At 33.9% G+C, this 22,678-nt stretch overlaps 4 protein-coding genes across 4 annotated transcripts; 1 reads left to right on the top strand and 3 right to left on the bottom strand.

The window, feature by feature from the left end:
• Nucleotides 1-1,385: 1,385 nt before the first annotated feature.
• LOC107282318 (olfactory receptor 10A7) lies at nucleotides 1,386-6,354 on the top strand. The gene is made up of 2 exons (XM_015810090.2): nucleotides 1,386-2,294; nucleotides 6,298-6,354. The coding sequence occupies exons 1-2, from the start codon at nucleotides 1,386-1,388 to the stop codon at nucleotides 6,352-6,354; spliced, it is 966 nt and encodes a 321-aa protein (XP_015665576.2).
• Nucleotides 6,355-8,808: 2,454 nt separating this feature from the next.
• LOC107282317 (olfactory receptor 10A7-like) lies at nucleotides 8,809-9,759 on the bottom strand. Its single transcript, XM_015810089.2, has one exon. It carries the CDS (start codon nucleotides 9,757-9,759, stop codon nucleotides 8,809-8,811), a length of 951 nt encoding a protein of 316 aa, XP_015665575.2.
• An 8,742-nt stretch (nucleotides 9,760-18,501) lies between these two features.
• LOC107282316 (olfactory receptor 10A7-like) lies at nucleotides 18,502-19,461 on the bottom strand. Its single transcript, XM_015810088.1, has one exon. The coding sequence runs from the start codon at nucleotides 19,459-19,461 to the stop codon at nucleotides 18,502-18,504; it is 960 nt and encodes a 319-aa protein (XP_015665574.1).
• A 2,263-nt stretch (nucleotides 19,462-21,724) lies between these two features.
• Nucleotides 21,725-22,678, bottom strand: LOC107282315 (olfactory receptor 10A7-like). The gene has a single exon (XM_015810087.1). The coding sequence runs from the start codon at nucleotides 22,676-22,678 to the stop codon at nucleotides 21,725-21,727; it is 954 nt and encodes a 317-aa protein (XP_015665573.1).

Here is a 22,678-nt window from a genome sequence, read left to right as displayed (position 1 = left end):
AGTTAATTAATTCATTAAATAATGTTAAGGGTATGTTTTATACCATCACCCTTCAATGAGGAAGAGAATGATCAGAAATGAAAGTCTTGGAACTTTCTTGGCTCAGTAGTATATTTTATCAAACTTTTTTTTTCAAAATCAAAACAGTATCTATAAAATTGCAATATACTGCTAGGAAGATACACTACAATACAAATTAAAATACATCCCATATAAGTATTAAACCAGCAAGAAAAGGGAAAAAATCCTCTTAATTAAGAGGATTAAGCAAGAAGAGGAAATTAAGCAAGAAGAGGGGAAAAAATCAAATTTTGTATTGCTGACATTGCTTTCAGCGCAAATGAAAATTATTTGGCTAGAGTGTCCAAAATTGTTCTAAATATTTTGGATAATGTGTCCAGAATCAAGATGAACTTAACTCAAGAATGATTATATTTTAAAAATATTTTATGTATTTATTATTTCACATAATTTTAAAAGTGTTTAGTAAGCATTTCAGTATATTCTTTGCACAAATGCCTAAAAATATCACTGCATAAATTGTAATACCCTATACAAAATAAATATATTCCTGATATTTAAATATAAATAAATGTAATCCTTCATATTTCTAAGTAATGACTGAGAATATGTTGCACATTTGCTTATTGGTTGGGATTAAGAGAGAATCAGAGATGGCAAAAGAGAATTCCTTTCGATTTATCATGGAATCTTTAATATGGTTTAAAAAGAATCTTGAAAATCACCAGTTTTTTGTTTGTTTGTTTGGTAGTGTTTATATGGAGTTGTTTCTGACTGCTAAGTCTGGGGTGCAAGAAAAAAGGGGGAGTACCATTTTACTGAATATCCTAAACTGATATTTTACTTTTAAAATAACACTTAAATATTTACACTTTTCCCTAATCCTTTTATGTTGAATCAAAACTTGTATTTGTTTTTATAATTCTTCATGTAGCAAAAGCTGAGCTGCATCAATCTAATATTTTTGTGGTGGACTTTTAATACCTTCCAGTTTTCTCTTTCACAATTTTACAGATGAAGTCTCTATAGTAATTCTAAAAATCTTAATTCATTGTACATGCCATATTAATGCTAGACTGCAAAATTATTTTGAGATTATAGCAATACATTACAAACATGAGAAATTTAAATGATAAAATACTCTTTAGGTAAATAAAATAATTAATTATAGTGAGAATGTTACATAACAAAAAATGGATGATGGGAGATTAAAAAGAGATTGAAGTATTCTTACAAAAATAAGTTTGTTGGCCAGATAGTGTGTGAAAATATATTGCAAATTCATTATATATTTTTTAAAAAAATATTTTGAATGCTTATCTCTTTCCTTTTAGTATATAATCCTATAAAATCATCTGGAAGAAATGAAGTGGAAAAATGAAACATTTCAAATGGCGTTCATCCTTCTTGGGTTTTCCAGCATGCCAAATATTGAATTGCTTCTATTTCCAATAGTCCTGGTGATGTACTTTGTTACAATGACTGGAAACATCTTCATCATATTTATAGTTATGAAAGACCCAGCCCTTCAGTCACCTATGTACTTCTTCCTAAGAAACTTATCTTTCATTGAGATATGCTTTACTTTAGATACAATCCCCAAAATGCTAGTTAACCTATTGTTGAGAGATAAAAGTATCTCCTACACAGGTTGTGCCATTCAAATGTTTTGCTTCTTCTACTTTGGATGTGCTGAGTGTTTCCTCTTAGCTGCCATGTCTTATGACCGTTATGTTGCCATCTGCAACCCACTGAACTATGCCAATATCATGAGCAGGAACTTATGTCAGAAGTTGGTTGGTGGAGTTTGGCTGATTGGTATTCCTGTCTCATTGTTGCAGGCAGTCTGGATCTTCAGCCTTCCATTCTGTGGCATGAAAAAAATTAATCACTTCTTCTGTGATGCCCCTCCTGTACTGAAGTTAGTCTGTGCTGATACTTCTCTTTTTGAAATGCAAGCCATAGTCTCTACACTTGTATTCCTTATGTTTCCTTTTGTACTGATTTTGATTTCCTACACCCGTATCATCATCACCATCATCACAATACCTTCCGCAGTAGGCAGGCAAAAAGCCTTCTCTACATGTTCATCTCATCTAATTGTGGTGATATTATTCTATGGAAGTGGGAGCATTGTTTATCTAAGGCCCAATTCCACCTATTCACCAGAAGTTAAAAAAATGTTATCTCTGTTCTATGCAGTCCTTACTCCCATGCTAAATCCCATTGTCTATACTCTGAGGAACCATGAAGTGAAAGGAGCACTGAGGAGAATTCTAAGATATAAAAGTTTCGCATAGGCTATATCACTTATGCAGAGACCTTTCATAAATAGCTTGGAACCTAGTCTACTTCATTCTGCTCTGAAAAGATTACTTATAAATCTATGTGGAAGTGGTATACTTTTTTTCTCAACATACTTAGCCATGGTTGTATTTTCCCATCCTTTTGGTGTACATAAAAGCAAATGTTCGACAGTTATATATTTAGAATGCTAGAGTGCTATCAAATGCTTGGAAGAGACCATCTTCTCACTGACTTCTAAGGCCTAGAAGGAAGCAGGATAAATCAAATGAAGTATACTGATAGATACAAATTTTGATAGCATTCTTAAAATTCCAAGGAATGCTTCACGACAAATTGTAAAACGTAAAATTGTAAGCCATAAAAATGTAATTCTTATGGTTCAAATGTGTATATTTTAATATAATTTGAAAAAAAGTGTCTTTTTTCTTTATATGCATTATTGCATACTGTTTCTATCAAAGATACTAAGTAAGTAAGCAAATAAACAAATAAACAGTATATGTGGGGTTTTTGTGGGCCTTCTCCTTAAGTATCAGTTTCCTAGAAGAAAGCACTAGTGACTTTAATGAGATTTAATGAGATTTAATGGTTTCTAAATAAAAAGGAATCACTGGTCAGCTATAAAAATGCTTTATAACCTCTACTGGAACCTGCATCTGTATATTAGGATGATCTTTAGATAGACTAAATTAAATACTTTTGGCAGCTGACATTCGTTATTACAATCTGGCAGCAAATCGGCAGAATCTGTGGTATGTGCATGTCAAAAACTGCAAGAGGGCATGTGCAACATCTTTAAAAAGTTCCCTTGCTTCTGTAAGTGCAATGATGTCATACAAATGAACAAAATGGACCTTGTCATCTTGGAGACTTTCTCCCACCCCCTTTCTTTAGGCCCCCATGTAGCAAGTGTGATCTTTTTAATGAAATAGTAGGATATTCTGTCTAGACCTTAATGGACAGATCATTATGGATCTGGAATTAATATGCTAATTTCAAATATGATTCATTTTCATTATTATAATACTTATTTTGAAAGAATCATATTGGTGACAACTAAAAATATGGGCATTGATTAATGCAGTTTAATCATAGCAAAATTGATAAATAAAAATCATTTTAATTGTTAATTCTACAGTATTGTGAACTGAAAGATTAATTGCTTTTGATCATTGTAAAATGATTATGAATTATTCCAGTGGTGAATAAAATATAAAATAAAATATATATAAAAAGAAATATTAAAAAGATGATTGAAGGTAATCAGAATACAACATGCTAATGTTAAACCACTTCTGAAGATAAATAATCATGTAAATGGAGATGCTGAAGGTGAGATATTGATCTTGTCCCCCCATTATGCAGAATGTAGCAACAGTGTCTGTTAACATTTGTTTCAATGCTTAATTATTTTATAGACACAAGTGCCACATCATAAAAGTGTTATATAATATGATGACACAGATACTTGCTTATCACTTTGCTAACCCCCCCCCCCAAAAAAAAGCAACATTGCAAAAAGAGAAATCAGTGAAGGAGCCAAACTTTTTCCTTCAACCTTCTTCAGAGGGGGTAATGCTACAATTATATAGGTTATATTCACTTAAGAGGAATGCTATTCTTATTACACAACAGAACATTTATACCCAAGATGATATAGGATTTATTTTTTTTTGCATTTTCCTAGTAATTGGTATGAGATACATTCTTACACTGAAGTATAAATTGTTTATTTACAATACTGGAATCAGCTAAATTAAAAGCTGAAAAGAGGTAGGATGCAAACTCACAAGATAGTTTCATGCAAATCTGAATATACATCTGACTGGCTAAAGGAAGAAAGTATTTGATTTCATTTAGTAATACATTAGAAAAGTCAATGAGAATAGCATGAGGAAATATAGACACCATAGTTTATTGGATTAGACAAAGAATGTGTTGTTTAAATATGAGTTACTGCTATGTTAATTTGCTAAGAGTTATATCTCAACAAACTTGTTGCCCAGCACTGCTGTTATCTCCTAGTGTTTTAAGCCTTTATACCTGAAGCCTTTATGCTTCTATGGTTGTATTGACAATTTATTTTTCTTGATAAGGTGCATTTATTACAAAGGTAATTGGTTAATTTAATAGCATATGACTATCTTAACACCACTTTGACTATCTCCTTTTTTATATAAAACATTAGATAATTTACTACAACATCAGAGAAACAGGAACGATTCACAGAATTACTATACTGTACATTACTATAATTACTATAATTATCCACTAAAAAAATAAAAGCACCATTAACAAGTATCCTCAATCTTTTAGAGTTAGAAATGTCATTTATACAAAGCAAAGCAATAATGACAATCATGAAGAAAGATAGTTTGAGCATTGCATTCAAAAATTCCTCAAGAAATTTTTTTTTGCAACTGAGATGTCAAGGCAGGCTTATCCCTGACAGAGGCCTTGTTTACTGACAAATTAAGGGTATTTAAACAAGTACTTGTTATTTTGTACCCCAGTGAGAGAGAGTGGGGGAGAGGGAGAGGGAGAGAGAGAAAATCCCCTCTTCTCTGGTACTTTTATTTTTTTGGCTTGACTTTTCTAAGAGAAGGGAAATGGATGTTTCTTTTGGAGCAGCCTTTCGTATTTGTAATAGTTGGTTTCTGGGGTTAGGTTTTCTACATCTTTTCCTATTGTTCCTGCCTGTTTAATATTTCCCAAATATATTTCTTTTTCATGGGTATGGAGATACTAACTTCTAATTATTGATTGAATCAATAATGCATCACTGCCATGGAGCAAGTTTCAAATTGACTCCAGAGTTCAGAGATCTTAAACCAGGGTGGGGAACCTTGGCTCTTTTATGACTTGTGGACTTCAACTCTCAGAATTCGTGAGCCAGCATGGTTCAGCTTGGAAACCTCTTCCTTTCCCCTCAGCATGGCTGGCTCAGGAATTCTGGGAGTTGAAGTCCACAAGTCATAAAAGAGCCAAGGTTCCCTGCCCCGTCTTAAATGGCTGCTTTGTGGGAATTGAATCCCATGAGGGGAGCTGAGCAAGGAATTTACTTTGGAAATGGGCATTTGTAAGTCTAACCAAACAGGCCACAGCTGACAGCTACTCTTTGCTACCCCCCCCCAAAAAAAAAGCAAATTGCAAAAAGAAAAAACAGTGAAGGAGCCAAACTTTTTCCTTCAACCTCCTCTGGAGGAAAGAGGAATGCGGCATCCGCCAGGCGTTTTTTGTCCAAATTGGCACCCAAAGCAAAGGGAAAAAACTACTGCAGAGTTTTGAAAAACTGCCAGGGTTGCTGTGTTCCTTCCCAAAACAAAGTGCCCTATGCAGCCTAGCCTCATCCCGCACAGCTGCCGCAACACCCCGCCACTTACTTGTCCAAAATGAAATACAGGTCAAAGCCCCCGTAGCAGGCTGCAGCCTCCTCCTCTTGCTGCCCCCCTCACCCATCACAGGGGACCATCAGGGCATTCAGAAAGGAGGGGAAAATGTTGTCTGGAGTTGGGTTGTTTTTGGGGGTGTGGTGGTTTCAGATTTCCCTTCTGCTCTGCTTTCCCTTCGGTCCATTTTCAGAGCACCTCTGCCTTGCGCTTCCAGCACAGCTGAGCTCGCCACTGTCGGCCAGGCCATTGGCAACTTCCAGTTCCCGTTGCTTTGCTTTGCCCCAGATTTGGGGAACATGGAAGCCTCATCCCCCCCTTCTCCATGAAGGAAAGAACTGAAATCTGGTGCTGATTCTGGCACTTCTACTGAGCCCTGAAGAAGCACCAATCAGAAGAAGTGCCGATCAGCTGGAACCTGGCACTGATCCTGGTGCTTCTTCTGTGCCCTGACAGCCCTGCAGTTCCAGCCATCTCTCGCTCAGACTTGTGCGATGCTACCGCCGATTCAACTCATTTCCCTCCCCTACTAGGATGGTCATGTACCACCTGCCAAGTGCCAATGTATCACAGGTGGTACGCGTACCACCCATTGAAAAGCCTTGCTCTATACAACCATCTTGCATGCTCTCCATGAGATCCCCAAAATCATGGGATTTTTTTTCACATTTTCATGTTTTTCCAAAGGCTAATGATGTTGAGACTAATCCACCTGGGGGAAATAAGTTTCCAGAGGGCTGGAGGCACAGCAGAACATCTGGGTCCCATAAAATGGAACTTTTTAGCAGATGAGGCCTGGAATATACACCTCCTGCTTCATCTGATACATGATTGGAAAAAGGGGATGCCTCAAATAACCTAGACACATGCCATGTAAAGATCAAAACAAGTACTTTAGATTGTACTCATAAATGGCCCTCCAAACAATTCATAAACAGAGGTTCCTAGGGGAACACATAATTCTCTGTGCAGCCATATTATTCAATAGCCATCAGATATTCTCCTAGGACAGCACATTGTAGTAATACATTCCAGAAGTGATAGCAGCATGAGTGACTGTGATCTAGAGCTCCATAGTCCAGAAAAGAATGCAACTGACACTTAACATTAAAATCTGCAAAGGCCTTCTAGCCGCTGCGACCTATTTCGCAAGCAAGAGTTGTGAGTTTAGAAGGATGCTCAAAGAGGGTACCAGAACCATCTGAGGTAGCACCAACCCATCTAGAGGCAGAACCCCCAAACACATTGAGTTTTCCAAGATTCAGCTAAAGTTCAAAATTAGAATAGAGTAGAATAGAATAGAATAGAATAGGAATTTGTCTCCAGTGCATAAGCTCTCAGTGTATGCACAAACAACAAATTAATATAAATATAACATTATATTATAATATATCATATTTACCTTACATGACATCATTACATTATTATTTATAAATTTATCATTATACTAGCTGTATCCGGCCACGCGTTGCTGTTGCTCAGTCTGGTAAAAGCGTGTGTTGCTTTTACATCCAACAGATGGTGCTGTTTTTCAAAAAAAGCATGTTTTTACCTGTCACAGGTGTGACATCTATATAATAGTAGATATATAAAAACACGTGCGTATTCGAATGCAATGTTGTGTCACAATTTCAAAGCAATCGGTGAAGAACTTTCGGAGATTTAAGATTTTGAACAAACGAACATTTACATTTTTATTTATATAGATTATTTTTTTACATCCAATTCTCCACAGCCTCCAGGCACTGGGAGAGAACATTAAAAGCATCACTTAATTTGTCAGGGCCAGAGATATACAAGCATTTTTATGATACCTCACCCTGTGGCAACAAATGATGTTAAATAGGAGTGAAAAGAGTACCAATCCCACATAATAGTATCCACAGATGAGACATCTCACTCCCAATCAACATTAACTGGTACCCGCACCATAGGAAGAAAGAGAGCCACCCCAATAAACAATCCAACATCCCCAATTCAATGTTATTTGTTTTACAATATCTAACCTCCTTTTTATTTGCAAAAATCATTATTGTATATACATTTTTCTTATTCCTAATATCTTTCAATCAGTAAATATCCCAAGCCCCCTTTTCATGCATATTAATAATACAAGGTCACATATGTCTGTGGCATTCTATGAAAACAGCTTCAACATTCACTTTCCTTGCACCTTTTTTTATTTATTTTGAAGAAAAAATAATTTATATTTCTTTTTTGAAGAATAAAGAAAAATGTTGACACAATTGCCCCTCCCCTGATGTCCAACATAGCCTCCTAGGATACTCTTTCCTAGCTCAGATTGCCCATGCCCATCCTGCAGGAATTAGTTGTTCTGGATGTACAGTGCCAAAGTAAAATAATTTAAAAATATGAGCTAACATAATATAATAATAACAACACATATTGTAAATGTTGAAATTGAGGCATACAAAACAGTTAATATATATATATGGTTGTTAATCTACTAATTAATCCAAACTATAACTCATCTAATATCCAAATTCTTAATATAACAGGATGCTTTTTAAATCAATACTAAATTAAAATCCATATTACTGTGCAACATTAAATTTTCAGGAGGACAAGAATGCCTGGCCAGCATACAGAAAGACTTAAAAAAAACATAATATACACATCATCATCATCATCATCATCATCATCATCATCATCATCATCATCATCATCATCATCATCATCATCATAGTTGTTGTTACCTTTAAAAGCTGTTAAAAACATACTATAAAAGACAAACATTAGGCAAACAGCAAATGTTAATAACCATATAACCACCTTAATATCTTACCAGTTCCCTGGACTCTTTAGGCCTCATGGCCTACCAGGTTTTGAAGACTAAAATATTAAGGTATTAAGGTGGAAAATTAAGAAGAACTAGTTTTCTTTATTTTGATCTTAATGAAATCCAGCTAGTTAAAGCTATAATATATGATTATTTTAATGGGTTCATGAAGGAGAAATTCAAATAACAATTGCTAGTTCAAAATGTGGAGCTATCCACCTGCACATTGAAAATATATATTGAACTGTATTTCTAGAAGCTTTCTAGAGGTAAGCCCCATTATTGCACCTCTTAAATACAAGGTAGAAACCTATTTTTCCAAAATCTACCAAACAGCTTCTTCAGGGCTTCTTTGACGTCCTTGTTTCTCAATGTATATATTAGGGGGTTGAGTAGTGAGGGAAACACTGTGTATAACAGAGAAAAGAATTTGGTATAATTTTTCATTTCTTCAGTTTCTGGCATCAGGTACACAGCTGTTATTGCCCCATAGAAAAAAGACACAACGATCAGATGAGAGGAACAGGTAGAAAAGGCCTTTTGTCTCCCAATTCTAGATGGTATTCTCAAAATGGTTCTTAGTATAAATATGTAAGACATAAAAGTCAAAATAAAAGGAGGAAACGTAAATGTATAAGCCAGGATTGCAATAGTATATTTTGCAAGTGTAGTATCACTGCAAGAAAGCTTTATTAATGGCAAGGATTCACAAAAGAAATGGTCAATTTCATTGGGGCCACAGAACCAAAGCTGTAACATGAAGATCAAATATACCGATGTAAATACCATGCCATTGATCCAAGACACAGCAGCTAGCTGGATGCAGCGTGTAATTCTCATTGCAGTAGCATAATGCAGAGGTTTACATATGGCTAAAAATCGATCATAAGCCATCACAGAGAGGAGATAGCATTCTGTGCTACCCAGGGAAGCAAAGAAATAGAACTGTGTAATACATCCTTTGAAAGAGATGTATTTTTCCCCTGTTAAAAAACTGTCCAACATCTTAGGCAAGATTGTAGAGCTGTACATCATTTCCAAACATGACAAATTGCCTAAGAAGAAGTACATGGGTGTATACAAACGGTGATCAACCAGAATTAGAAGAACAGTAAGGAAATTGGCCATCATAGTAAATATGTAAAGTATTAAAAATAACATGAACAGTAACATCTGCATACCATGAAGCTCCCCAAATCCCAGAAGGATGAAATGAGTGACGACAGTCATGTTACCTTGCATTGTATTTCACATTACATGTATACTTGTCCAGAAAGTCAGTTTATATATTTGTGGTAGAAAACATTTGTAGCATTTGAAATTCAGAAGAATCCATAATAATTGCATTCCGCAGGCAGTCAACAAGCTCAGTTCATGCTGTCTCCAAAAATGCTCTGTTTTACACTGTAGATGAAAAAAAAACAAGTTCCATTTAAAAAATTGCACAAATTAAGTATTGTATTACTAAAATATTTTTGAACATATAAAAATAGTAGATTAGAACTAACAGGAATCCATTTACTCTTTGGATCTGTATAAATTGCTTTAATAAACTGCTACTGATTCAATAAGGTTCCTAAATATCTGGATTGCTTTTTTTTTACAGAATAAAATATGATGATTTAAGACATGGCTTTAAAGAGGAGAGAAGGAATAGTTCAAATACTGTAGTTGTATAAAAATGGTTGTATAAAAACCAGGAAAATAAGTGATTTGTCTGAACAAAATTTCAGAAATCCCATATTCAATTTTCACTTATTTTTTTCCCCCTGAATGGTGCCTTTTGGGTTAAGAGACAGAAAAAAATTACATATTTTTCTACATCAAGTATGGCAGCTTTAGAAATCAAACTTTGATTCCCCAGAGGTGATTCTGATCACAGTGGTTAAAAATGCAGTTAGTATAGCTATAACTGCATGATCTTGGTAATTGCTTCAGTAATTTTTCTTCCACAAAGGTAGTTCTCCTAGTATCCAAGTCAATGGGATTTTTGCTATCATGCATAGGACACACACACATCACATATGTGCACACACAGAGATATTTTTGGGATCTGATGGAGTCATTCTCCCAGTTTAGGAATTGCAGCTCTGAATATTCTTATCACAACTGGGATCATTTTGACCTTACCTTCTACATTCTCTTTAGTTCCTTCTTTAATTTCTAATAGTTTTTCCAGCTTCTCACACTTCTTCATGACATTGCTGTAACTTGGCACAGCTACATCTATCACCATCACTAACCTCTAGCTTGACAACTACTACAATATCTAGTTGATTAGCCTGACTGTCTGGATCTGGAAGTTCACGGGGTCTTAGCTCTGTTATTCTCCATGACCTTCTGTGGAATCTTCCATCTGGACTTGGGAGAGTCTAGTCCATTCAATTCAATGTCATTCAATTTAAGCTCTTCCTTCCTGCATTTAAGATCCTGCCACTATGTGTTGGTCTCTCTGCACAATTTGTACCTTGTATCCTCTGTAGTGGAGTAGACTGCTGTTTATATGGATCTGGTGCTTAGTGCCTGTTGTGTTGGTATGGTCAACATCTATCAATGTCTGTCAAATCTATTAATTTATTTATTAAATATAAGTACATATTACATGTAAATAATATATATCGCACATCAGTCACTAACACATTGAATTAGGAAAAAAATATTGAAGAGATATATATTGAAAGTCTTTGTTTAGTCTTTGAAAGTTTTTCAGGCTAATATAACACTTTTATTAAATACCTATTTGAATACTAGCTAAGGCTCAATCATGCCAATATTAATTGCTCTTACATCAAAGAAAGCACAGATGGTCCTATTAGTGAATTTTCAAAAATATACATCCATGTTTATAATTGAAAAACACTTTGGAATAAAGTCTTTATATAGCATCATTTTTACAAAGTATTTATGATAGAAATCCAAATACATTCAAGGAATTAATATTACTGTAGTGGATATCAAATTTTATAATCACCATTATTGCATTTTTGATAGTATCTTGATACTTTAATTCTATATTCAAACAGGCTCATATATAATTGTTAATGTATGTCTTTAAACAGTGGTTTACTTCCTATGTGGAATGGTATGATTATTTTTTAACCTTCCTTTAAAAATATGAACAAAATATCCAGAAGACTAAATGAATTTAATTTACATAAATTTCAGCTATACATTTCTGAAGATTTCCTTAACCTTTCCACTGAAATCATTAGAATTCCTGGTATTCTATCACAAAGAAATGTGCTATATTTTAGTGGACATTTTAGATAAAGTTCAGCTTCCAACAATGAGGGTATTACAGTAAGATGAGCTGATGTTCCTCTTATCTCTGGTTATATTAATATATAGAAGTTCACTTACCAGCAAAGGAAATTATAAGCGTAAGTAAAATGTGTCATAAGTGTAAGTAAAATGCCTGTTCAAGGTTACCATTCATAGGCAATGGAAGAATGCAAAAATGGGGAAGGGAAAGAATTAGCTTTGTTCCATTGTATTCCATTGAAATACAGCAGGAAGACTGAATTAGGAATTAAAGCTCTTTTCTCTTGTGATTGGAAGTGTCAGTTGACTTTGGCCCCTGCCTCTCAGGTGGGCAGACTGATCTCAAAGGCATTTTTTCTGGTTACTTCACACCTACTGGACCAGATCCAGGTTGGAGTATTTTCTTTTTATAGAATGTGACAACTTAATCCCTTATTTTTAAGTGTTAAATTGCTTTCTTTAACTATTTAACTAATACAAATGCCAAGTTATTAAAGTAATAAATTATAACCACATCACATTATTCTCTTCTGAGGTAAGTAATGTTAGATAAAGCAGTGGTCTCCAACCCCTGGTCCTCAGACTGTTACTAATCCGTGGCTTGTTGGAAACTGGGTGGCACAAGGGGTGGGTGAATGCACACATTTGCATATGTGTGGGATTAGATGAATGCACACATTTGCATATGTGTGGGATTAGATTCAGTGTGCGAAATCATTCTCGTTGCCTAATGTAGGAATCTTCATAAAAATTCAAAATTGTTTATTTGCTTACTGATTTTATTTGATTTGAGACAATCAGGCAATTCCTTAATTCAACTCTTATTATAAAGATGCAGTGCATCTTTTCTTACCCTCTGGTGCTATGGAGAAAATATTCCTTTCTCTACTCTATTTATTGGAAGACATGGCTTCCCTTAGCATTCTATTCTTTAAGCCAAATATAATAATGATGATTTTATTTATTCAGTTGTCCAATTCTTGGCAATTCTATAGGCAATTCTCCACATCTTCTGATCTTGAACTACAAGGGCAATTCGGAAATAAACCTCCATTTGGTTATCAATGACAGACACTCGCAGATACAGAACTTTTACTATGCACATTAGAAAACTACAACATTACATTACTTTTTGACATAATCACCATTCAAATTGAGGCACTTGTCATAACATCTTACAAGGTTTGAAATTTCTTAGTAGTAGTTGCTCGGCACTAAATCTGGGCTATGGGGGGTGACCAAAAACATCCCAACGGGACTTCCGGTTCCAGATCGCGGCACCTCTAGCCGTATGAAGAGACTTGTCTCCTCGTTGGCTAGCTTCCCTCCGCCGGTAGACCCTTATGCGGGTCGAAAGTCACCCTGGAGGGTGCAACTTCTGTTGAAGAGGCTCTGCTCGGCTGCGGAGGAGCGGCGGTTCCTCCAGCTGTCCGAGCCATCTCTGAGGGCCGACGGAGAAGAAGATCGGCGAGTAAAATGGCCGATCACCTTGCTGCTCCAAACCGCAAGTCAAAGAACATCTAAGCTGTAAGAACCACCATGGTGAATCCAGGTGAGGCTTTTTTTTTTTTTTGCTCCTTTCTTCACTTTATCTTGCTCTTTTTTTGCCTGTAAGAGCCTTGCTGGAATTATTTCCCTGGCTTGAAAAAGCAGCTTCTACATGTTTGGGAAGAAAGGTGTTGAACAAAAGAATAGAATAAAATTTTAAAGACTATACTTTATTTTTACATGCTTTAGGGTACAGAAAAAAAAATTGTTTTTTTTTTCTAAGAGCTGTACTATAATTTTATGCTGGAATATTATTTCTTTTTTCATATTATATTTTAAAAGAAAGAAAAAGGGGAAAATGGTGTCTGGAAAAGATTTTTTTTAATTTACTGAAGACATCTAGTGGCAAAAACCTAATACTGCAGCTTCTAGTTATTCTTTGGAGATGGAATAGACTTGAACTTCAAATTATTTTTGAAGAGAAAAGATAAGCTGATGCAGCTGTGAGAATTGTGGGGGTGGATACTGCTTAACTTTTATTAAATACAGCCTCCACAAGAAAAAAAAGAGACTCTCTTTAATTACTATCAAAATGGAGAAAGCTCATCTACAATTAAACTGCAAACTTATATTGGAAAAGATTTCTGAAGCTACTGCAGAAATATGTGCTACAATGAAAGAGTTTACTACAGAGTTAAGATCTAGAAGTCTCATGTCAAACCTTCAAACTGATTTACAGACTACATCTAACTATTCTATAAATTAAAATATATTAGAAGAGGAAACAACTTAGATAAAAGAGGAACTTACTTTATCTTATAAAAACTCCATCTACAACTTTAAGGATCAGAAGAATCAAAGATTGAGACTGGAAACTTTAAAGCAACGAAGCTTTGAGGATGAGAGAAATAGATGCCTAATGCAGAGGATGGGATTCCTATCATTTCAAAGGGCACTACAAGCAAAGAGAGATCTACTGGCAGAAAGGGAAGCCTGGTTATGGAAACCTGCCTGGCACAGAAAAAAGCCAGAATAAGACTGAAAAGAGAAATTTAAAATTGTGTAATGGATGAAAAGGCAATGTTAATATATGGACAGTTTTAAGGATTAAGATTCAGAGTTAGAAGTAAGAAAAAAATAGGAGGGTGATTATTAGAATACATGTTTCAAATAGATTAAGAATGTACTTTTTGGAATAATAGGCTTATTTTCATGAAAATCATTGTGTATTGGAATGGAAAAAATGCTGGCTTTTTAGATTTGGATTATTTCAATAATTAATTGAGTGTTTTAAATTAGTAAGATGATGATGATTTTGTATGATAACATAGATGTGATAAGGCATGATAATCAATTGGATGAAATTTGAATTGTGTTTAATGAATTGAAATGAGTTAAGGCTTAACATTATTTTGTTATTTTAAAGAGACTGATTGATTGATGGATTATATATATATAGGGTAGATTAATTTTTTATCTTAATTATGATATGTATTGTGTAGTGGAAGAAGAAATGTAAATGAGACTTGTGATAAAATGAGGGATATGAGGGATTAAGAATTAGAATATATCTGAAAGGGATACCTGAATTGATAATTTCTTGATTTAAAGTCAAATTTGATTATGGTAATTGTAAACTTACAAAAGTTTTAAAACAGGTTTAGCAGTTATAGAAATTCAAATTAGAAATGGAACATTTTAAATGTACTATGCTATTTGAGGGAAATAGAGAGGGGACATTGATTGTATTGAGTTGAGTTACTTATATATGGTTTTATTGTTGAATGTTTGATTACCCAAACACCATGGTGTGTCCTGAGTACTTTTTTCTAAGAATTAAAAAACCAATAAAATGTGTTTCAAAAAAACAACAACATCCCAACAGAACTGCTTCAAAAGTTCTTGGGTGCGTCTAGCAATGTGCGGGTGAGCATTATCATGAACCAACAACACACTGGAAGTCAGCATGCCCTGACACTTGTTACGGATGGCTCGTCTGAGTTTTCATAATGTTTCACAGTAGACTTCTGAATTGATAGTCAAACCACATTCCATGAACTTCACTAGCCAAGTACTCCTTTAGCATCTTCACATTTGGTGGGATTTTCTATGGCACCACTTCTGGTGTGGTGTTGGTTCATGATATTGCTCATCCACATACTGCTAGACACACCCAAGAACTTTTGAAGCAAGTCCGTTGGGATGTTTTTGATCACACATCCCATAGCCCAGATTTGGCGCCAAGTGACCTACTACTAAGGAATTTCAAACCTTGTAAGATGTTATGACAAATGCCTCAATTTGAACGGTGATTATGTCAAAAGTAATGTGATGTTATAGTTTTCTAATGTGTATAATAAAAGCTCTGTATCTGTGAGTGTCTATCATTGATAACCAAACGGAAATTTATTTCTGAATTGCCCTCATATTTCTTTCAGTTATTCTGTATTCTAGCTGATGTCATGATCCTGTAACCATTTTTAATGGGATTCAGGCTCTAAGCCCCTTCTCTGTATTGTGACAACCAGAACAATATTTCAAGGGTGATCTGAGCAGCGTAGCATAGAGCAGTACAGTCACTTCCTCTGACCTGGACACTATAAAAGATTTCAACATTTGAATATGACTTGAAATAATTGACTTATTGTATTCCTGTCAAGCATAATTATTTGGTTTCTATATTGGCTTGTTAATTTTCAATTTTCAAATTCCTAGCTCTTGTTGAATCATATAACCTGCTCAACAATTATTGCAAATTGTTTGGTTTTCAGGCAAAAGCACAGCATTGTCTGCATTAAAAAAAAGTACATTCCTACAAAAAAACAACAACCTGTGAACACTCCATAAACATTATTTTTTTAACTTTATGATATGGCACATTTATTAAGTTTATAAATAAACTCCAATATAATAGTTTCTCATATTTTAGGATCCAATCCTATTTACAATATATGACCATATTCTCTTTTTTATTTTGCAAGAAATATTATCTTGTATGCATTTTTTCTCATCCATATTTTTTCACTTAATCATTTCCCCAATTATTTTTATACATCTTAATAAGATAAGACATAAGATAAGATACATTTCTGTGGCACTATTTCAGTATTTTCTTTCTTTGTGTCTATTCTCTATGCATTGTGAAGGGAAACAAATCTATATTCTAGCACTTTTTTTTACAGAGGACAAGATATTCTGAACAATATTCTGAGCATCACAATTCAAAAGGATCATTTTTATTCATTCAGTGTTTCTAATGATCCAGCTTTCATAAGCATCTTTTTCAATTGAAAATCATGGCCTTGAAAATATGCATCTTTGTTATTAATTTGATCTGTCTGTATTTTAATATTCCTTCTGGACCTTTCATAGGGCTTTCCTCACACTATATCAAAGTGTTTTCCCTCAACCGTTATATGAGGAGGAAAATCTATTGAAATAAATTGTGTGTCCTACAGCCAAACTGGACAGGATGACTGCTCTTACACAATTTAATATGGAGTAATTTCAGGCAAAAGATTGAAGAATTCCTAGTGATTAGTCCATGTTTCACCCAGCATCATCTACTAGCAAGACAACCAGTCACTGGTTATTCTTGTTGTTTTGAATATGTAATGATGTGGTATTGAAACATCACATCTCAGCTTTAATTACTTATTATTCAATTCAGATCTTAATGACAGATCATTAGGACTGAAATACAGTATCTCTATGTTTCTTAAAAATAATTATATAATCATTATTTTGTTTTCTGATGCATTTTAAAATAAAAAGTATAAATCTTGATATAAACAATGAATAAAAATTTCCAATGGACAAATGTAGAAAGATTTTTTAAATATGTGTGTTGTGTTTCTCTCTCTCTCTCTCTCTCTCTCTCTCTCTCTCTCTCTGTGTGTGTGTGTGTGTGTGTGTGTGTGAGAGAGAGAGAGAGAGAGAGATTTCCTTAACAAGAAAAGTTCTTCCTGAAGAGATCACAGAGAATTGTTTTGTTATAGGAGCATGAAAGGAATTTTACAGTAAGATTCCCCACTAAGATTCTGTATATGTGTATGTGTAGTGTATGTGTATGTGTATGTGTATCTATATCTATATCTGTATCTATCTATCTATACATATATGTATATGTATAAGGATGTATTCATACAAATTGCATTTTCACATTCCAATGAACACTAAACATATTCTGATATAATATCATCCATGTTAATAGGCAATACTATCGATTTTGTACAGAAATGAGTTATTGAGTCCATATATTTATCTTTCCAACACAGAAGAATAAGCATTTTACTTCTAAAAATTGAACAATCATCTTTTTTGCTAAATGCATGAAGATATGTAATAACCTCTTTTCCAAATAAAATAATATGAGACAGTATTTAAATGAAGTATTCATCTCATATATAGGATACATTTAAATACTCTCAAAATACCGTAGTCTAATGATTTATTCAAGTGTTTTGTATACAGTAGAATTCAATAAATCCAAAAAATATTTTGTTGAGCAAATCATAATCTAAGCCCAACTGATCATTTTTATCTTGATAGTAGCACTTTTTATTATGTAGAGAAAATAAAAATATGTATTTTTATTCCACTGAAGAATTAAAGTTTGCATATCAAATTTATTGATGACCTACAAAACTGAACAAGAAGTATTGGTGTTTTTGTATCAAATTTAATAATTATTTGAAGCACTTAGGTGTTTGTAATTAAGTTTCTCTGAAGCTGAAAATGCTGAAAAACAAATTGGGTTGCCATTAGATATTGTAAGTGCTATCACAGATATGCTAGCAGTTAATATCTATATCTTATCATTATATACTTTATATTTATACTTTAAAATAGAAAATCTTAAAAATTCAGTATTTCAGTCTATCAATTAATCCAAGCTATAATTGTCATCTTCCATCCAAATATGTCATACAATAAGATTTTAAAATTAATTTTAACAGAGTATTGAATTAACATGAGGGAAAAAAACAATCAAAGTGCTTTTAGTCAATATAAAGCAAGTAGAATTATTATACTATATTTTGATTATAATAATCAAAGTATAATATAAGATTATTCTTGATGATTCCAGGAACTGGAACTATCCACTTTTACAATGATGAAATTTATCACAGAAATTTTCTAAGGAGCATTTATCCTCCCTTAATTGGTTTTAATTGAGCTGCATTCCTAGCCCCCATTTTTAGAGATAGGTCCCATCAAGTATAAGATTGTTCATTACTCTTTTAAATGAAGATTAAAATATATTATCTTCCAAAATCTACATAATAGCTTCTTCAGGGCTTCTTTGACATCCTTATTTCTCAAGGTGTATATTAAAGGGTTGAATAATGAGGGAAGGACTGTGTATAACAGAGAAAAGAATTTACTAGGATTTTTCTTTCCTTCAGTTTCTGGCATCAAGTATACAACTGCTATTGCCCCATAAAAAAATGAGACAACAATCAGATGAGAGGAACAGGTGGAAAAAGCTTTTTGTTTCCCAGTCCTAGATGGAATTCTCAAAATGGTTCTCAGTATAAATATGTAAGACATAAAGGTCAATGTAAATGGAGGAAAAGTGAATGTGTAAGCCAAGAATGCAACAGCATGTTTCATAAAAGTGGTATCGCTGCAAGACAGCTTTATTAATGGCAAGGTTTCACAAAAGAAATGGTCAATTTCATTGGGGCCACAGAACCAAAGCTGTAACATGAAGATCAAATATACCATTGTAAAAACCATGCCATTGATCCAAGACACAGCAGCTAGCTGGATGCAGCGTGTAATTCTCATTGCAGTAGCATAATGCAGAGGTTTACATATGGCTAAAAATCGATCATAAGACATCACAGAGAGGAGATAGCATTCTGTACTACATAGGAAAGCAAAGAAATAGAGCTGTGTAATACATCCTTTGAAAGAGATGGATTTTTCCCCTGTTAAAAAACTATCCAGCATCTTAGGCAAGATTGCAGAGCTGTACATCATTTCCAAACAGGACAAATTTCCTAGGAAGAAATACATGGGTGTATGCAAATGCTGATCCACCAGAATTAAAAGAACAGTGAGGAAATTGGCCAGTATGGTAAAAATGTAGATAAGTAAAAAGGACTGGAAAAGGAACATCTGCATATCATGAAGCTCCCCAAATCCCAGAAGGATGACATGAGAGATGACAGTCTGATTGCCCAGCATTGCATTTCACATTTCATGTATACTGATCCAGAAAAAATCAATTTACACACTTGTAAAAATTGTGGAATTTGAAATTCAGAAATATCCATCATAATTTCATTCTACAAGCAGTTAAGAAGCTAAGTTCACGGTGTCACCAAAAATGTCTCTTTCCATTGATAGCTACAAGCAAACAAACAAACAAACAAACAAACAATTAATTAAATAAATAATCCTGTTTGGCAAATTGCATAAGACTTCTTAATATTATATTGCTATAATACACTTGATTATAAGAAAATTGTGGATTAAAATTAAAATGATATCAGATACTCTTTGGAACTGCATAAAATAATTCATAAAATGCTACTGAAATTTCATCTCCTTGTTCATGTTCTGGAAAATTATTGGTTGACTAACTTAGAGACAGATGAAAGATGTTTCATCATGAATTAATTAATTTTCCAGTCCTCCTAATATCTTGAAGAGTAGATTGATTATAGCATGCATATAGCTGAAAATTGAAATTGTGCAGAAAATTGGAGAGCTGCATACCTCAGTTATAAATAGAGGGGGGAAAAATCAAGTTTGAAATGACTCCATGTGCTTTCACTCTGATACATCTCTCCATGCATATATATCTTTCTTCACCAATCTTGAAAATACTTAGCAAACCTATTCCTCTCCCATTCTGTTCCTTTCACATCTCTTGTCTTCTTTAAGTCTCCCTTTGGTGATTATTTAAGCTTCAGGAAAATAACTACAACCTCAAAGGGACTTTGACAAATTGTGAAATACATGTTTGCAATTAGTTTTGAATTGTTATATGAAGTAATGTGAATGGATTTAGAGTGAATCTAAATTTAGATTGAAAAGTATATGAATATATCATGATTCAATGGAATCTCTGAAGAAGAGAACGTTGGGGATAAATTCATTTGTTCGTCTAATAATATGTATTATTTGAAATTGGATATCTTGGCAAATCTTCTAAATAAAAATAAAAAAGTTGGTTCATTTTATTTGGACTGTCTAGGAATTCCAATTCCCTTTAAAAAATACTTAGAATATAAGGATCATCACTTAATGGAAATCAATTGAGCCAAGAGACTATAGGAAAGCAAATCAATAGGCTTTATTATAATTCAAAATGCTTCAAACACAAATAGTATGTACTAAAACCACTAGTGTTAGTGGAAAACTGAAAACATTCAAAATAACCGGTATTTATACACAGGAACAAACAGTGTCATTGATGCAGGTTTAACTCTGTTAAAAAAATCTCAAGAATCACTCTACTGTCACATAACCTTTTGAGTTTCTTCCATTTATGTTCAATATATTGTGAACTGTACAAGTGGAATATTTCCTAACAGGATCCAAGATACAGCTAGTAGTTTCAGTAGTTTTCCATTCCCTGCAGCTAACTAATCTGTGCCATTTAAAATTATTTCACAAGAGTAATCAATTGGATCTAAAGTAACTTCCAGTTTCTCTTTGAAGCTAATCTCTCACTTGTTTCTATTTCTGGAAGAAAAATAAAATTATGGAAGTAAGCCTTTAAATTCTGCCTTCTCACTTGCCAACTTTCTTAATGAAGTGTACCAAATATATAACCAAATTGGAGACATCTTTAATGATATTTAAAGTGGACACACAAACACTGTCCTCTGTCCTTTGTGTTCAACTTTGTAATATATGCATATACTGACATGCTACAAATCAATGCAAAAGCCCAAGCATAATATTTATTTACAGAAATAGAGGTTAGAGTGTTTCCTGGTAAAGAGGCATTTTAGTAACAGTTGCTACATTTCCCTACATACCTCTTGTCTGGTTTCTACACAAAGACTTATTATTGTGATATTGTCACTTTCTTCACTGTTCATAAACATTTTGAGGTTGGAAATTTGTATTGCATCTTTATGCAATAGCAACAGCAACATAAGAATGCTTATGAGAATCCAAAGTGGATTAACCTGATACCTAAAATCTTTCTTGTCTTTCTCCTTCTCCTTCTCCTTCCTCCAAATCAGATTGGAAAGAATCATGTTTCTTCAAAACTTATTTTGTCTTACTTTTGTTGCTTTTAATTTTTTAATTTTTGTAAAGTATCTTTTACTCTGTAAGTCTGCACTATTTGTATGACAATAAGCACTATTCAATTTAGTGGAATTTACCAATTAAGCATATATGGTATTATTGCATAAATTATTCTGTTGAATGGGACTTTTATACCTGACCATGTGGAGGATGACAGTTTTTAATATGTTTTATCCTCAAGTCAAAATACATCTTTCCAAAATTGGTGTAATAGTTTATTCAAAGATTCTTTGACATCTCTATTTCTTAGACTATATATCAGAGGGTTGAAAAAAGGTGGAAGGACAGTGTACAAAACCGAAAATATTTTACTGGGGTTTTTCATTCCTTTGCTTTCTGGCATCAGATATGTGATGAATAGTGTCCCATAAAAAAGAGAGACAACAATCAAGTGAGAAGAACAGGTGGAAAATGCCTTTTGCCTTCCAGTAGTGGATGGGATTCTCGAAATGGTATTAATGATACATGCGTAAGATATTACAGTCAAAATAAAAGGGAGAAAAGTTAATATAAAAGTCATAAATACACTGACATATTTCACAAGGGTTGTGTCACTGCATGAGAGTCTTATTAATGGCAGCGATTCACAAAAGAAGTGATCTATTTCATTAGAACCACAAAACCAAAGTGTTGACATCAAGACCGAGTATATAGAAGTTAATGCCATGCTACTGATCCAAGAGCCAGCTGCTAATTGGATGCAAAGCCTACCCTTCATTGAAGTAGCATAATGTAAAGGTCTACATATGGCTAGGAAGCGATCATAAGACATTACAGAGAGAAGACAACATTCTGTGCTAGCCAAGAAACCAAAGAAATATAGTTGTGTCATGCATCCTTTGAGAGAGATGGATTTGTCCCCTGTCAAGAGACTGGCCAACATTTTGGGGAGGATAGTAGAACTGTATATCATTTCCAAAGAGGACAAATTCCCAAGAAAAAAATACATGGGTGTGTGTAGATGCAGATCAGTCAATATCAGAAAAATGGTGAGAAAATTTGCCATAATAGTCAAAATATAGACAACCAAGAATACAAAGAATAAGATGATCTGAAGACCATGTAATTCTCCAAAACCCAGAAGGAGGAAAGCAGTGATGGTGGCAGTTCTGTTTCCTTGGTCTGCCTTTCTCAT

Source organism: Protobothrops mucrosquamatus, unplaced genomic scaffold, assembly GCF_001527695.2.
Source record: "Protobothrops mucrosquamatus isolate PMUCROS unplaced genomic scaffold, P.Mucros_1.0 scaffold7, whole genome shotgun sequence".
In the NCBI taxonomy this organism is placed as follows: Eukaryota; Metazoa; Chordata; class Lepidosauria; order Squamata; family Viperidae; genus Protobothrops; species Protobothrops mucrosquamatus.
Note: the sequence above shows the minus strand (reverse complement) of the source record. Positions and strands in the feature narration are given on the sequence as shown.

Bases quoted from the DNA above. Each gene is read 5' to 3' on its own strand.
- LOC107282315 (XM_015810087.1), bottom strand. From the start codon at position 22,678: ATGAGAAAGGCAGACCAAGGAAACAGAACTGCCACCATCACTGCTTTC.
- LOC107282316 (XM_015810088.1), bottom strand. From the start codon at position 19,461: ATGCTGGGCAATCAGACTGTCATCTCTCATGTCATCCTTCTGGGATTT.
- LOC107282317 (XM_015810089.2), bottom strand. From the start codon at position 9,759: ATGCAAGGTAACATGACTGTCGTCACTCATTTCATCCTTCTGGGATTT.
- LOC107282318 (XM_015810090.2), top strand. From the start codon at position 1,386: ATGAAGTGGAAAAATGAAACATTTCAAATGGCGTTCATCCTTCTTGGG. The intron at 2,295-6,297 runs ATTCTAAGATAT...CACAGGTGGTAC, and splicing joins TGAAAGGAGCACTGAGGAGA to GCGTACCACCCATTGAAAAG.